Source organism: Oncorhynchus clarkii, chromosome 5 (assembly GCF_045791955.1).
Source record: "Oncorhynchus clarkii lewisi isolate Uvic-CL-2024 chromosome 5, UVic_Ocla_1.0, whole genome shotgun sequence".
Taxonomy (NCBI): Eukaryota; Metazoa; Chordata; class Actinopteri; order Salmoniformes; family Salmonidae; genus Oncorhynchus; species Oncorhynchus clarkii.
The window spans coordinates 61632672-61649171 of record NC_092151.1 but is presented as its reverse complement, the minus strand read 5'-3'; the positions used below and the strand labels follow the sequence as shown (position 1 = coordinate 61649171).

The 16500-nt window shown below is 42.8% G+C and overlaps 1 protein-coding gene across 1 annotated transcript in view; it reads left to right on the top strand.

Annotated features, from left to right (window-relative positions):
* The window catches only part of LOC139409155 (DNA-directed RNA polymerase, mitochondrial-like), a 95159-nt gene extending 79199 nt beyond the window's left edge, over positions 1–15960 (top strand). The window contains exons 17-21 of the mRNA XM_071153926.1: positions 7085–7183; positions 7715–7787; positions 9205–9296; positions 11641–11714; positions 12793–15960. Of these exons, the coding sequence (XP_071010027.1) occupies positions 7085–7183; positions 7715–7787; positions 9205–9296; positions 11641–11714; positions 12793–12842 (388 nt within the window). The 3' untranslated portion in view covers positions 12843–15960. The remainder of the gene's footprint in view (positions 1–7084; positions 7184–7714; positions 7788–9204; positions 9297–11640; positions 11715–12792) is intronic.
* Positions 15961–16500: the final 540 nt, after the last annotated feature.

The window sequence follows — 16500 nt, the reverse complement described above, 5'->3', positions numbered from 1 at the left end:
CTTTTGAGAATGGGATTCATTCCATTGGTTATTAAGGATTAGAGTATGGATACCCAACCCTATATCCAGGGTTAGAGTGAATGGCTACAGCTCACAATTCATTTCCGAGAATAACCCTTCCTTCATTACCGTTTTTAGGCCCATTACATTGGAGGAAGGTTAGATTGAAGACTGAATGTAAAAGATACACTCTTAAGGTATGGACAGCAGTCCATAATGGCAGAAAGGGTTGATCACAATTGACCCTTTGGTTAGCCCCAGAATTCCGGGGAACCAACAGCAGCAACTGGATAGCAACGGACATCAAGTCCAACACCTCGGAAAAGCTCACGTTTATATTGCATGAAAGCCAATGAGGGCTATGGCAAAAACGGAGAGTTTTCATCCAAAGAAACATGTTTAAATTGATAAATAATTTAAGTGTACCAGAAGTACTTGTCCTTGTGATTCCTGAAATGCATAGCCTGTTGAAGTATTTTTCGAATACAAAATTATACTTTTGTTACATTGTTTTCTAACTCCGCTGCTTAGCTAGCTCTCATTATCATTGACCACCAAACGTTGCTAATACTAAATAGCTTGCTAGCCACTCAATAAAACGTATGTTCTCAAAATGTACAGTACCAGTCATAAGTTTGGACACAACTACTCATTCAATATTTTTTCTTTATTTTATTATTTTATACATTGTAGAATAATAGTGAAGACATCAAAACTATGAAATAACACATATGGAATCATGTAGTAACCAAAAAAGTGTTAAACAAATCAAAAAGTATTTTATATTTGAGTTTCTTCAAAGTAGCCACCCTTCGCCTCGTTGACAGCTTTCCACACTCTTGGCATTCCACTTATTCTACCATTTAGAAAATAATACAAATAAAGAAAAGGTGTAGGTGTCCAAACTTTTGACTGGTACGGTATATATTTATACTTAAGTCTTCAAAGTAGCCACCCTTTGCCTTGATGACAGCTTTGTAAGGGCTATTTGAACTCCAAGACTGTTGAAAAAGCATTTCTGATGAAGCTGGTTGAGAGAATGCCAAGAATGTGCAAATCTGTCATCAAGGCAAAGGGTGGCTACTTTGAAGAATCTCAAATATAAAATATAATTTGATTTGTTTACTACATAATTCCATATGTGTTATTTCATAGTTTCGATGTCTTCACTATTATTCTATAATGTAGAAAATATATTTAAAAAATAAAGAAAACCCTGAATGAGTAGGTGTGTCCAAACTTTTGACCGGTACTGTATGTTAGCTAGCTAAGTTAGCAATGTTATGAATAAAACTCCCATTTTCTGTCAACATCAGGGTATGATTTTAGAGCACTTGCTAGCTAGTTTGCTCCAAATATATTTATAGCTTTCACTGCATGCTGACAGTGAATTCAGAGCCATTCAGTGGCTAGCTATACTACAAACATAATTTTACCAGGTTCCCTTTCCCGTGAAGCAACAATCCACCACAACATTACCCAAGAGTTTCCTGATTAGCAAGGGGTAGTCTGTTTAATTTCATTGTGTATTAGAAACACAGTTTGAGATCATTGTGAGGGCATTTCGCCAGTGGTTGAATGGGGAATTGGGCTTCCTGGGAAAATGCTGTCTGAGGTTGCAACAGTAACCAAGGGGGGTGGGGCTTAGCGAAGGGTCAATTAACCAGCTTTTTGAAGCGAATGTTCACAAATCTTTTACTCCGCTCCAAACCAAATATGGTCTACCTGCAAATGACATGTTTAGGTACTTCCAGATAAGACACAACCTAATGACACACAAGAAATGGGAGGTCATACAAAAATCGGCATTCAGTGTCGAGCAATATTTCATAAACATATTGAAGGTCAAATAGCCCAAAAATATGTGTCTCAGTTATATAAATGGTTTCACACGCAGGATGTGAAAGGAAAATGGAAACTAGAGATTAATTTGGTGGTGGAAGATCAATCATGGGAGAGAATTTGTGAAAGTAGTCACAAATGCACTAGTTTGACTGGAAAGTGAAAATGAGATACTTTGGAACACCTTTCTTGATATTGAAATTGTATGCTGGGGGGGGGGCTGTTGACCAATAGGAGACCACACACATATCTTCTGGTACTGTCCAAAGTTTACAAGGCTTCTGGAAGAACATTAAAAAAGAAGTAGTGAAGACACTCCTAGACATTAGTTACCACTGGAATCACTTTTCATTGTATTGGGAGCAGTACCTTGTAACCTGGATGATAAAAAAACAAATGTACATGTTAAGGGAACTGTTAGTGATTGGACAGAAAATGACTACGGCCAATTTGGCTCAAACCACAGCCGCCAACTGTAAGTCAAAGGACTCAGAGACTGAAAAATGTGTATGTAATGTCAATTATAACAGCCGGGTTGCGACTAAAGACATGTTGTACCCTGCCAAATAACTGTATAGACAAAAACAGGAACGTGTGTGTTAATTCTATTCAATGACATTGAGGTAAACTGCTGTAATTATTATTTGTATTACTTACAGTATTTTTGTCCTTTTAGGGATAGTTTGTAAGAAATTACTTTATTTCTCTCTCTCTCTTTCCCTCTGTCTCTTTCTCTTCCAAAAACATGACATGTTTTATAATGTATAATGTATATGTGAACTTTTTGAACTTGAAAAGGAAAGATATGTTCAAAACAATGGGGCCATCTGCACCAGATGGACAGACGGACGGACAGACAGGCCACTGATAGCCCTGGGTAGGGTGGCATTTGGGCTAAAATGTCACCGCTGAATGTTTTCTGTAAAAGGGCCATTGAATGTGTGATTAGTATCAGAGGTAGAGCTGGAGGTTAATACACCGTGGTGGTTGTTTGTTGGGTATTTGGTTTGAAACTTTTTTTTAAAGTAGCCTATACATATTCCTGTGCAACATAGGAAACTAGGCCTAGTTGGGATAGTTAGTGTAAATCTTTGAGTGAGTGCCTACACTATAACACAAAACACTAGAGCTGTATCACTAAGATTGGAAAAATGCATATGGGTCATTTCTAACTTTAAAATAAAAAGTTAATTTCATACTCTGTTCTTCACAATGTCCATGCTGACTGACAGCCACACACGTTTTGTGACTATTTCATCCAGCTCGTGACTGGGGCAGAGCTACCCTTTAATTGCTGCTGTCTGTAGCCTACTGTCTGATCCCTCAGTGGGGTGAGGCCTATGCCTTGTGACAGTCTCCCCATTACTCTGAGGTCTGCCGCTGACATCGAGAGAGACCATAAATACCTCACTGACATCGAGAGAGATCATAAATACCTCACTGACATCGAGAGAGACCATAAATACCTCACTGACACCGAGAGAGACCATAAATACCGCACTGACATCGAGAGACCATAAATACCTCACTGACATCGAGAGAGACCATAAATACCTCACTGACATTGAGAGAGACCATAAATACATCACTGACATCGAGAGACCATAAATACCTCACTGACATTGAGAGAGACCATAAATACCTCACTGACATCGAGAGACCATAAATACCTCACTGACATCGAGAGACCATAAATACCTCACTGACATCGAGAGACCATAAATACCTCACTGACATCGAGAGACCATAAATACCTCACTGACATTGAGAGAGACCATAAATACCTCACTGACATCGAGAGACCATAAATACCTCACTGACATTGAGAGAGACCATAAATACCTCACTGACATCGAGAGACCATAAATACTTCACTGACTGAGAGAGAGGAGACAGATTGACAGCCTTCTGTCTGACCTGACATTCACCGCCACACATGAGCACGGCGACACACAACAAAAAGCTTCCTCCTCTTTATCTCAAACTAAAGTGTGTGTGTGTGCTTGTGCGCGCGTGCGTGCGTGCGTGCAGAGGGATGCTGCTGCTTATAGAGTTATTCCTCTCAACTTAGATTTCTGCCAGAGAAAGTATCCGTATTTCACAGTCTGCCAGTTACAGCCGAGCTCAGCATTCCCTCCTCTCTGCTGATTTCCCCAGCTTTCACTCGTGTACATACACACAGCTTTGTTTTCGTGAATTTTCAGGACTTTTTGCGGAGCAAAAATGTATTCCCATTCAAAATCCTATTTTTCCTAACTCCTACACCTTAACCCTAAACTTATCCCTAACCTTAACCCCAAACCCTAAACCTAACCCTTAATCCTAAAATAGCATTTAAAACAAATTCAGGACATGAAAAAAGTCCTGGCTTTACAGAATGTTTCCTGTTTTCCTACTTTGTCAGGACATTCTGGTGATTAGTCAGGACATTCTGGTCCTGAAAAGGCAGGAAAACATGTATTGTACACATGCGCGCACACAGTATAGGCCTTAAAAAGGCCTTTGTTAAGGTAAGTAAGTGGTGTGGTTGGCTGTGGCTCTCCTGTGCTTACAGGCCTCTAACCATCTAACCAGACGTATGTGGCAGGGCCTACAGTCAATCACAGATTACAAAAAGAAAACCAGCCCCGTCGCAGACACCTTCATCTTGTTTCCAGACAAATTAAACAACAACTTTGCTCACTTTGAGAACAATGCAGTGCCACTGACACGACCCACTACCAAAGCCTGTGGGCTCTCCTTCTCCGTGGCCAACGTGAGTAAAACATTTAAACGTGTTAACCCTTGCAAGGCTGCCGGCCCAGACAGCATCCCTAGCCACATCCTTAGAGCATGCGCAGACCAGCTGGCTGGTGTGTTTACGAACATATTCAATCAATCCTTGTCCCAGTCTGCTGTGGCCACATGCTTCAAGAGGGCCACCATTGTTCCTGTCCCCAAGAAAGCTAAGGTAACTGAGCTAAACGACTATTGCCCCGTAGCACTCACTTCTGTCATTATGAAGTGCTTTGAGAAACCAGTCAAGGACCATTTCACCTCCACCCTACCTGACACCCTAGACCCACTTCAATTTGCTTACTGCCCCAATAGGTTCACAGACGACGCAATCCCCATCACACTGGACACTGCCCTATCCCATCTGGACAAGAGGAATACCTATGTAAGAATGCTGTTCATTGACTACAGAACAGCATTTAACACCATGGTACCCTCCAAACTCATCATTAAGCTCGAGACCCTGGATCTCGACCCCACCCTTTGCAACTGGGTCCTGGATTTTCTGATGGGTCGCCCCCAGGTGGTGAGGGTAGGAAACAACATCTCTACCCCGCTGATCCTCAACACTTGGGCCCCACAAGGGTGCATTCTCAGCCCTCTCCTGTACTCCCTGTTCATCCATGACTGCGTGGCCATCCACGCTTCCAACTCAATCATCAAGTTTGCAGACGGCACTACAGTGGTAGGCTTGATTACCAACCGTGACGAGACGGCCTACAGGGAGGAGGTGAGGGCCCTCGGAGTGTGGTGTCAGGGAAATAACCTCTCACTCAATGTCAACAAAACAAAGGAGATGATCATGGACTTCAGGAAACAGCAGAGGGAGCACCCCCCCATTCACATCGACGGGACAGTAGTGGAGAAGTTGGAAAGTTTTAAGTTCCTCGGCGTACAAATCACGGACAAACTGAAAAGGTCCACCCGCACAGACAGCTTGGTGAAGAAGGCACAACCGTGTCTCTTCAACCTCAGGAGGCTGAAGAAATATTTCTTGACACCTAAAACACTCACAAACTTTTACAGATGCACAATCGAGAGAATCCTGTATCACCGCCTGGTATGGCAACTGCTCCGGCCACAACCGTAAGGCTCTCTAGAGGGTAGTGGGGTCTGAACCTACAGCACCCGATGTCACAGGAAGGCCAAAAAGATCATCAAGGACAATAACCACCCGAGCCACTGCCTGTTTACCCCACTATCATCCAGAAGGCGAGGTCAGTACAGGTGCATCAAAGCTGGGACCGAGAGACTGAAAAACAGCTTCTATCTCAAGGCCATCAGACTGTTAAACAGGCATCACTAACATTGAGTGGCTGCTGCCAACATACTGACTCAAATCTCTGGCCACTTTAATAAATGTAATAAATTGATTTAATAAAGGTATTACTAGTCACTTTAAATAACGGCACTTTAATAATGTTTACATATCCTACATTACTCATCTCATATGTATATACTGTATTCTATAGCATCTACTGCATCTTGCCTATGCCGCACGGCCATCGCTCATCCATATATTTATATGTACATATTCTTATGTACATCCCATTTGTGTGTACAAGGTAGTCATTTTTGTTAGATTACTTGTTAGATATTACTGCACTGTCGGAACTAGAAACACAATAATTTCACTACACTCGCATTAACATCTGCTAACCATGTGTATGTGACCAATAAAATGTGATTTGACTTGACTAACTGTTGCTAAAGTGCTTGAAGCTAAACTCCCAGTCTATCCCATTCCCCATAGAGACAAAGTTAACCGCATAGTTTTCAATCGCATAGATTTCAGAGTAGGTAGAAGTTACCCCTAAGCACTGATACAGGCTTGGCTATTTTCTCCATCACTCTGGCCAGTTCCCAGCCAAACGGCGTTACAGGGGAGTGGAGTTGACATCTGTATAGCTGGCATGCCTATGTCTAGTCTGTGCTGCTGGGTGCATCCCAAGCTATTATCCCCCTGTACTCCATCCTCATTACAAGTGCACTGGAGCAGTGGGTTGGGAGGTCAAGGCCCAGGCTAATGAGGATAATGTGTGCATATACAGATTGGGAAAGTGCTCACTTTCAGCAGAGGTCGATGCACATTTACATTTCTCCAACCCTTCAGTTGGATGACAGTTGCCAAAACAGCTTCTAATACTGCAATGTGTTTTTCTTTTCTCGCCAACACCCAATTAGCTGGAGGCTTGCACGGGAATTTGGACGTTTAGAGTGCAGTTGTTATTGGCGAGATGCCGTTGTCACGTGAACATCTGTTCTGTTGTTTCTTTGTCACTCATACATAATTCATATTGATCTACCATCAGTGATTTATGGACTTGGAAACTGTTTTTTCAGTTCCTTGCATCATCAGGGACTTCATAGTGGGGGGTATGTGTTGGTGTGTGAGAGAAACATAGTTAGCGTGTGACTGTGTGTGTCTTCTCCTGTTGTGAATAACTGTCCTGTTTTTCATCCACAGGAGACCAGACACTGTGAAACAGAAGAATGCCTTCCCTCCTAACTTCATCCACTCTCTGGACTCCACACACATGATGCTGACTGCTCTCTACTGCTACAGGTACACTAAGGCCTAACCTATAACCTCTGACCCACACCACACTCTACAACAGGGATGGGGAAACTGGTGGCAGGCTGCATCCATTTCCAAGGAGGTCTCAACTTGCTGTTGAGAGTTAGAAAAGTAGAATAGGCCTATTTCTAAAATGTGGTTGTGCATCAGCAGTTTTTCTCTTGTCACTCACTGACATTCACTCAATTATCTAAACTTTTAGTAATCGTGGACGAATTAATTAATTTATTTTCTTAGTCACTCTCACTCAGATTTTTCTGCACCCTATGGCAAACTGAGTAGAGTTGCAGGAAATAAGCTGTAGAATTGCACATTTTTCTCTCCGGTCCATGGAAAAATGTGTAGAATTGCAAGAAAGGAATTATAAAATTGCTACATTTTCTCTATGCCCCATGGCAAAATGTGTAGAATTGGGGCCCGGCAACCTCATGTTACGGTGTCCAGTTTCCACCACGATTTCCTTCCACCGCGTCTAGCCCTATATCTCATGTCTCTTTCTTCCTCTGTGTGCTTCTCCAGCGCCGGCCTGACGTTCGTCTCCGTCCACGACTGCTTCTGGACCCACGCCATCACAGTCGACACCATGAACAAGGTACGTCATCTTCATTTTCTTCTATCACCTTCATTCCTCCTTTGACCTTAGCACACAGCTCCTTGTGGCTGGGTGGGGTAGTATACTTAAGCAATAAGGCCCAGGTCAGGTGTGGTATATGGCCAATATACCACGGCTAAGGGCTGTTCTTACGCATGAAGCAACGATGGGGGGCCTGGACACAGCCCTTAGCCGTGGTATACTGGCCAAATACCACAAACCCCCGAGTTACCTTATTGCTATTATAAACTGGTTACCAATGTAATTAGAGCAGTAAAAAATAAAGGTTTTGTCATACCCGTGGTATACAGTCTGATATACCACAGCTGTCAGCCAATCAGCATTCAAGGCTTGAACTACCCAGAGTATAATACCCCGTATAGGCCTTCCCTGGTGGCCAGAGTCAATTACTTTACACCACTGGCTGCCTGGCTGTTAATACATGGCTTTACAGCTATTGGCAGCAGACAGCACCATATGTCCCAGAGTTGCATCCTGTTACAGAGGGCCATTACGGAGTATAGAGGGCTGTGTTGGCCTGTCCTTTTTAGCGTGACTCCGAGGTGTTAACAACACTAAATTGAGACGCTCCGAGGTGTCAACAACACTAAATTGAGACGCTCTGTTGAGATCCAAAATGGCCGAATTACCATAATGGTATTTCTGTGTGAATTATGTTAAGGAAAGTTCTATTTCTTCATCCAATCTCCAATAATTAGCATTGAAGCGGGTTTTCACAGTGTGGTTATTTCTTGTCATGTTTAAATCTCAAAGTGCCCTTCCCTCATTACATAGCCAATTGAACACAAAGGCTAGGGGCAGCACTTTAAATATATTGGTCCGCACCTTAACATATGACATAGGATTTTATATTATCATATTTCTATTCTTCAGGCAAGCATTAAATTGGCACCGACCTGGCAGTATAAATGAATGGCCCCAATCATTCTAGCTAGTCTCCTATCCCTTTCCTCCTCCATTTCTACCTCTACCCCCTCTTCTCCTTCTCTCCTCCTGTCCTCCCCTGTTGTCTATGTAGTATCAGGGTCTGTGACCGGTCTCCTCTCCTTCCTCTCAGAGGGATTGTGAGCGTTTCATCAACCTAGTTTAGATCTCCCCAGTCACACAATGGAGACCGACGGGACTGGAGAGGACAAATGGAGCAACCCCAATGGAGATCATTAGCATAACTCAAGTCAGCAGTGTGACTTCGAGTCCTGTGTCAATGAAGCTGGAGAGTTGAGTAGTGTTGTTGGTTCTGCTTGTATCATGAGGACAGAGTGAGTGACTCTCTCGGGTTGCCAGATCACTCTAGAACTCCCAGTACAGTCAAATGCCAGTGTTGAATAGAGTGATTGCTTGAGTGCTGGGAGTACAGTAGAGTGACTGTGTGTGGTGTGCTCTCTTGGGTTGCCAGGTTTGCCGGGAGCAGTTTGTGGCACTGCACAGCCAGCCCATCCTTCAAGAGCTGTCCAACTTCCTACTGAAGAAATACTGTTCTGGGCTACAGTAAGTTTCTACACACCACACACACTGGACCACTGATACACCACACTGGGACTGGCAGTTTAGTATGCTTTATTTAGCTATAAGATAGGAGGAAAGGAGCATAGAGGGAAAAAAGTGTTGGGGAGGGGAAAAACCTGACTTTATATGTCTTTATATGCAAACCTCGCCTATTTTGTGCATTTACCAGAACGTGTTATTGCACATTGAGCATTTTTTACTGAGAATACATAACTCAACAAAAAGTAGATTCAACAGCACTGCCGATGAACCTTTCACTTTCTCTCAGCCATGTATGCAAAGAATGTACAAACATTCATCAACTTGGAAGTTTACTGCTGTGGTCTCTCTCTCACCCTGTATACGCTATGTACTTGTTAAGCCTGGACAAGCCATAGCTGGACTTTAATGATATACAGTGCATTCAGACACTATTCAGACCCCTTGACTTTTTCCACGTGTTACGTTAGTCTTATTCTAAAATAGTTTAAATTGTTTTGGGTTCTTTTCCTCATCAATCTACACACAATACCCTATAATGACGAAGCAAATATTGTGTTTTTTGTTTTGCAAATGTATAAAGAATAACAAAAATGATAGTACGTTTACATAAGTATTCAGACCATTTACTCCGTTCTTTGTTGAAGCATCAAGTCTTCTTGGTTATGACGTTACAAGCTTGGCACACCTGTATTTGGGGAGTTTCTGCCATTCTTCTCTGCAGATCCTATCAAGCTCTGTCAGGTTGGATGGGGAGCGTCACTGCACAGCTATTTTCAGGTCTCTCCAGAGATGTTCGATCAGGTTCAAGTCCGGGCTCTGGTTGGGCCACTCAAGGACATTGACACTTGTCCCGAAGCCACTCCTGTGTTGTCTTGGCTGTGTGTTTGGGGTTGTTGTCCTGTTAGAAGATTAACCTTCGCTCCCAGACTGAGGTCCTGAGCGCTTTTCATCTCTCTGTACTTTGCTCCGTTAATCTTTCCCTCGATCCTGACTAGTCTCCCAGTCCCTTCCAGTCCCTGCCACTGAAAACATCCCCACATCATGATGCTGACACAACCATGCTTCACCGTAGGGATGGTGCCAGGTTTACTCCAGACGTGACGCTTGGCATTCAGGCCAAAGAGATCAATCTTGGTTTCATCAGACCAGCGAATCAGTTTTTTGGTCACCTCTTTGACCAAGGTCCTTCTCCCCTGATTGCTCAGTTTGGCCGGGCAGCCAGCTCTAGGAAGAGTCTTGGTGTTTCCAAACTTCTTCCATTTAAGAATGATGGAGGCCACTGTGTTCTTGGGGACCTTCAATGCTGCATAAGGGTTTTGGTACCCATTCCCAGATCTGTGCATCGACACAATCCTGTCTCGGGGCTCGTTCGGACAATTCCTTCAACCTCATGGCTTACTTTTTGCTCTGACATGCATTGTCAACTGTGGGACCTTATATAGACAGGTGTGCCTTTCCAAATCATGTCCAATCAATTGAATTTATCACAGGTGGACTCCAATCAAGTTGTAGAAACATCTCAAGGATGATCCATGTAAACAGGATGCACATGAGCTCAATTTCGAGGCTCATAGCAAAAGGTCTGAATACTAATGTAAATAAGGTATTTCTGTTTTTTATTTGTAATACATTTGCAAAAATTCTAAAAACCTGTTTTCACTTTGTCATTATGGGCTATTGTTTGTAGATTGATGTTTTTTTTTATTTGTTTTAAATGTATTTTTAGATTAAGTCTGTAACTACACAAAATGTGGAAAAGGGGAATGGGTCTGAATACTTTCCTAATGCACTGTAGTTGCATGGTAAAGCATACACACATCGTTAAAGTAATAATAATTTAAGCACTGTAGAAGGTAAACATACTCAACTCTGGATGGGCTTTTAACTATGCTATCCAATAGAGACATGATTTTTAACGTCAACAAATTCCCAGATCCCAGACTTCCTTTGAAGGTAAATGTGTTTAGAATCTCAACAGACTACTTGTATTACAGTAAAAAAAAAAAGGCTGTTTTACTGTTAGTGAGGTTGCTTGTAAAAAGTGTTGTTTTTACGGTAATCCCCTGGGCTTGGGTTAAGTGTACATGGTATCCACACTGCTCCTTCTGTGAGGTAATTGGGCACCTCAGGCCAGCCCCTCACCCCCTGTGCCCAGGCCCCGTGAGGTCATTAGTCCCTAGGAGGAGAGGCGAGGAGAGACTGAGGAAGGCTGGAGCTTAGGGAGATGAGCCTGAGGATCCTGCACCACTATCCTGCTCTTCTCACGGGACTCCTGACCAACGTCTTACCACCACAACAACAACAGTTAAATAAGGCTTTTATCGTGTCCTCCCTTCTCCTCCAGGAGCGAGGTCAAAAGCAAAAAGTTTCTGGAGTACCGGAGAATGCTGCTGCTGCTGGCCAAAGTGCCCCAAACAGGTCAGTGTCTCTGTCTGCCTCTGTGTCTGTCTGTCTGTCTGTCTGTCTGTCTGCCTCGTTCTCTCTCTGCCTCGTTCTCTCTCTGCCTCGTTCTCTCTCTGCATCTCTTGTGTGTGTCTGTCTCTCTGCATCTCTTGTGTGTGTCTGTCTCTCTGCATCTTTGTCTCTCTCTCTATCTGCACCCTATGTGACCTGTGTGTTCTGTCCATCAGATTCCACCTCTAATTCCCACAGCATAGACATAGGGTATGATTGATAACAGCGTCCGTTGTTCTGTCAGCACCACGTCCATCCATCAGTTCTGAAGGAGGCTTTACTCAACCTCTCTCTCTGTCCATCTGTAGTGGCTGGTTGGCACCGGCAGCTGAATTGCATAAAGTTGATTACCATTAATTGTCCCCACCCTCCACCCGCATTCATAATCTGTTTACATGGCTCAGGCAGATGTGGTGGTCTGCTTTGTGTCCGAACCACACAGAGGCCATCACCACGGTAACCCCTGGCTGTCTCCTCTAACAGGATACAGTGGATGAATACTAGCTGGACATAATCCAGGATGATTTTCTGCATCACTCCGCCAGGTTACATTGAACAGGTCGTGGTTAATTTCAGCATCGCCCATTGTTATACAACATAATCGGAACATTTAGTTCCTCTCGTGTAGTAGGTTACATGTGTTAGTTGAGATAGAATAGCTATGCACAGAGTGGGTGTCTTGCCTAGCTGTCATTTCCCCTCCTCTAAATGACAGAATCAGTATTATAATCTGGTCCCTTATATAGACGGTCAGGCCCCTCCCTACTCTTACACTCACATATGACAGGTTACAGTCAGTAGTCTGGCCCACCTATATAATGGTAGAGGAAGCATTGACTCCTATAATGTATCTATAGGAGTCGACAGTCATGTACAGGGGCAACTTTTCAGAGTTGAATTCAATGCGGATCTGAAGATGGAGATTGATATTAGACTGATCAGTCACTCCGAATTGGACCACAATATTTGACAGATCAAAACTTAAGCAATCATCACACATCACTTTTCACTGAGGTGTGTTTGTGTTGTTTTTGTCTCCCAGGCAACTTTGATCTCCAGCGGGTAAAGGAATCCACTTACTTCTTCAGCTGAGAGGAACAGGCAGACAGGAAGCTGAAGCCAATGGAGGGAGATGAGTGGGATTGACAGGCTGTGAGACTGAACACTGGGAGGGCTGTGTGGGGCCTGGGAGGCTGGGAGGTCTTGTCTCCCTCAGACATCGGCTGATTGATCCACAGCCCGCTGGGCGAAGCCAAGGCCTTCGGAAGCAGCTCAATCACTCATAATGTCCCAGACAGACAGCTAGCCACAGACCATTGTGGGAGGAGAGGAGGAGAGGCCAGCTCTGGAGAGGAGAGGAGAGGAGAGCAACTCCCCCACCCTGGACTGAAGATCTCAACAGAGCTCAATTATGACCCATGCTATGACTTTCACTCTCCTATTACTGTAGTGTGTGGGTGGTTGTGAGAGAACGTTTCCGTGTGTCAATGTGTGCGAATGACATTTCTTGATGAGAATGTGAACGTTGCTTTATACTGTATTACGCTCGTGTTCCTCACACCTGTGTGTCCTCCCCTTATCAGGTATACCCCCATTACATAAAGAGCCAGAGACACTAAGCGAGACTTCTGAGTGAGCGTTGATCAACGGTGTAGCCCAGTGTGGTCAGTCTGTGCCCTCCATCCCCCCTCCTTCTCTGGGCAGAGTCGGTCGGCTCTCTCCCTCCGGCTAACACCTGGGTCATTAAAGCACATGATCCTGCCTTTCATCGATTCAGAGGCACCCAGGAAGAGATGCCCACTCTCACATTTCGAGCGATACTTCATTTACATCACAAGTTTCCAATAGAGACAGTTACTCTCACTTACAGAGAGAGGGAAGAAGATATAAATAATGGATTGGAATGAGGGAGAAATCTGTGACTTCGTGTTCTTATTTTCACCTTTTGGAGTAATTAAGCAATAGATTTTTTTTAAATAAACATGTATTTCTTAAAGCATCTCTTGTTCATTTGATGATAAGAGTTTTGATTGGATAATGTGTTTACAGACATGGGGGTTTATTTAATTATATCTGTACCCTTTAATTGTATCGAGCGTCATAAGATGGTCCACAAAGGGTTTGAAGAATTGCTAATCAACAAAGATCATATTTTTCTGGGCCAGTGCCCACATCTAGAGGTACAAAAAAAGCAGGAATGGTATCTGATCTGGGCTTCAAACGCAACAGCAGTTTCAGACAAAAGGTGTTGAGTCGATGTTCAAATGCAAATGTAGCCTAGACCCAAACAGAACTGGCTGTGAGAGGGAGGACGTCATGAAATATGGATGATCCTGCTGTTTAAAAAAAAAAGCCACATTATTTTTTTCTGCTTTTCCAGTCTGTGTAACTGGTCATTTGTTTGCCATGAATCTGGCACAGTTACAATTGTATGTAGCGTTGATGAATTCTTTTAGTGTGGCAGTTGAAACGGAATACTTCGGCGACACTACTTAAACTAAACCATTTCATAAATATAGTATTACTGAACAATTCGCATGCCATCTGTCTCGTGCCATCTGTTTACCAACTCCTCACAATGTTCACAAGTGATTACAAAGAAGTAATATTTGCTCTTTAGGCATGGATACGTCCTCTTATTCTGAGCAAAGTCCTCTATCATTAACTCAAGAGCCTTGTTTGCAATCACCTCAGAGCCATCTGTATTAATTCCACACTTAGACTTGGTTCATTTTCAGAATTCAATTGAACGGACTGGTTTTTACTCGGCCATCCCCACTATGCCTCTTGCTGTGTTATAAGCCTGTTGATTGTGAGAGGTCCTCTGTTATCGTTGTGTAATTTCAATGACAAAGCAAATCAAGTCGGGGTCCTCGAATGGTCTAAAAAGCACTCCCTGCATGTCTTAGCTCTCTCTTCTCCCCGTCAGTGTTCATGTTCAAGGGCACAGCTCTGATTGTTGCTGTGAAGTGCTTTCAGGTTCTCATACACTCATGCATATCCCCTTTCACAACTTGGCCACTGACGCAGAGCACAGAGCTCTGTCTGCTAAATCTGAGCAGAGAACTAAGAAGTGATTGGTGAAAGGGTTTAATCTGTCAGACAAACAGACAGAAAAAGGCTCTGTACATGTCTGGGCTGATGGAACATGGCTGCTAGGCATGGCTACATGGAGTTTCAATAATGATCTGTGGCTGAGGTATAGATGTGTTGTTCTGATGCATTATGGCAGATTCTCTCTCTCTCTCTCTCTCTCTCTCTCTCTCTCTCTCTCTCTCTCTCTCTCTCTCTGGGAGAACACCTTACAGACCAGACTAGGGTTGAATATTTTACTGGTAAGTGTTCCATCCCGAGAATAAATCACTGTTCACCAGGGTAACCTGGTATTTCCTTCCAAAACCGGAAGCGTGATTCAAAAGCACATAAATAGGCCTACGTCTGGATTTGATTAGAGATTTGATCGAAAATTCAAGGCTGGTGCTACCTGAGCCTGATGAGCCATACTTTAAATGGGATCTGCCCCTTTTTTTCAATTTCCGCCTAAAATGACATACCCAAATCTAACTGCCTGTAGCTCAGGACCTGAAGCAAGGATATACATATTCTTGATACCATTTGAAAGGAAGCACTTTCCTAACGTTTGTGGAAATTTGAAATTAATGTAGGAGAATATAACACATTAGATCTGGTAAAAGATAATACAAAGAAAAAAACATGATTTTGTTTAAACCTCTAAAAACCTCTTACGGATTCCGTAAGATCGGAGTCCCTATACTGGGACGGTTGTTGCTAACGTGCGCTAATGTGACAATAATGACGTTGTAATAACAGCAAACTTTTCAGGACATACATGATTCCATATGTGTTATTTCATAGTTTTGGTGTCTTCACTATTATTCTACAATGTGGGAAATAGTAAGAAGAAAGAAAAACCCTTGAATGAGTAGGTGTGGCCAAACTTTTGACTGGTACTGTATATATTTTTTTAATACTATATTTTCCCTAATGTTATAGCCTACCTCCTCTTTCTTTCTATTGCTTCATTCCTTTCTAGCTTTCAACAATTACATGAAATACGTTTTGTTGTCTTCATCATTCTAATGACATGCTTGCATAATATAGGACTAGAAATAGGTGCAGATGGCTTTCACTTCTCTTCACGAAGATTGAATGGTTATGAGTCTGAATAAATAACTGCTATAGCCTACCATCATTGCGCATTCGCTCTTCAAACTACACGTGAGCTCGATTGGCTGCTGTATTTAGCATTCAGCAAACAAGAGCTTGCATCCCTCTGAATAGTTTATTGATATAAAAAGAAGCCCGGCAAGCTATTGTAGTCCAGCTTTTTCTGCATGGGACTCAAAGAGCTAAGGAGCGTTTTCTTATGGAGAGGTCAGCGGAGCACAGGTGCTTGCATGTTGCGCAAGAGGCAAGCTATAAGTTAGAAGCTTATTATGCATAACCCATCATTAATTAGACTAATATAAAGGCTGATACTGCATTGAATTTATTACCTGAAAGAGGTAGACTAGGACATCTATATATATATCTAGAACATGATTATCTATTTTGGATGCAATTTGAATGGAATTGAGAAAGACTGCAAGAGAGTGTTCGCTTGTGAACTAATTTAAAGCAACAACATTTTAGTGATAGGCTGTTTTAAAACTGCAATAATAAAAATGAAGACACCTTTACCATTTAAAAATTAGGTAGTCGTCCTGAGTGGTGCAGCGGTCTAAGGCAC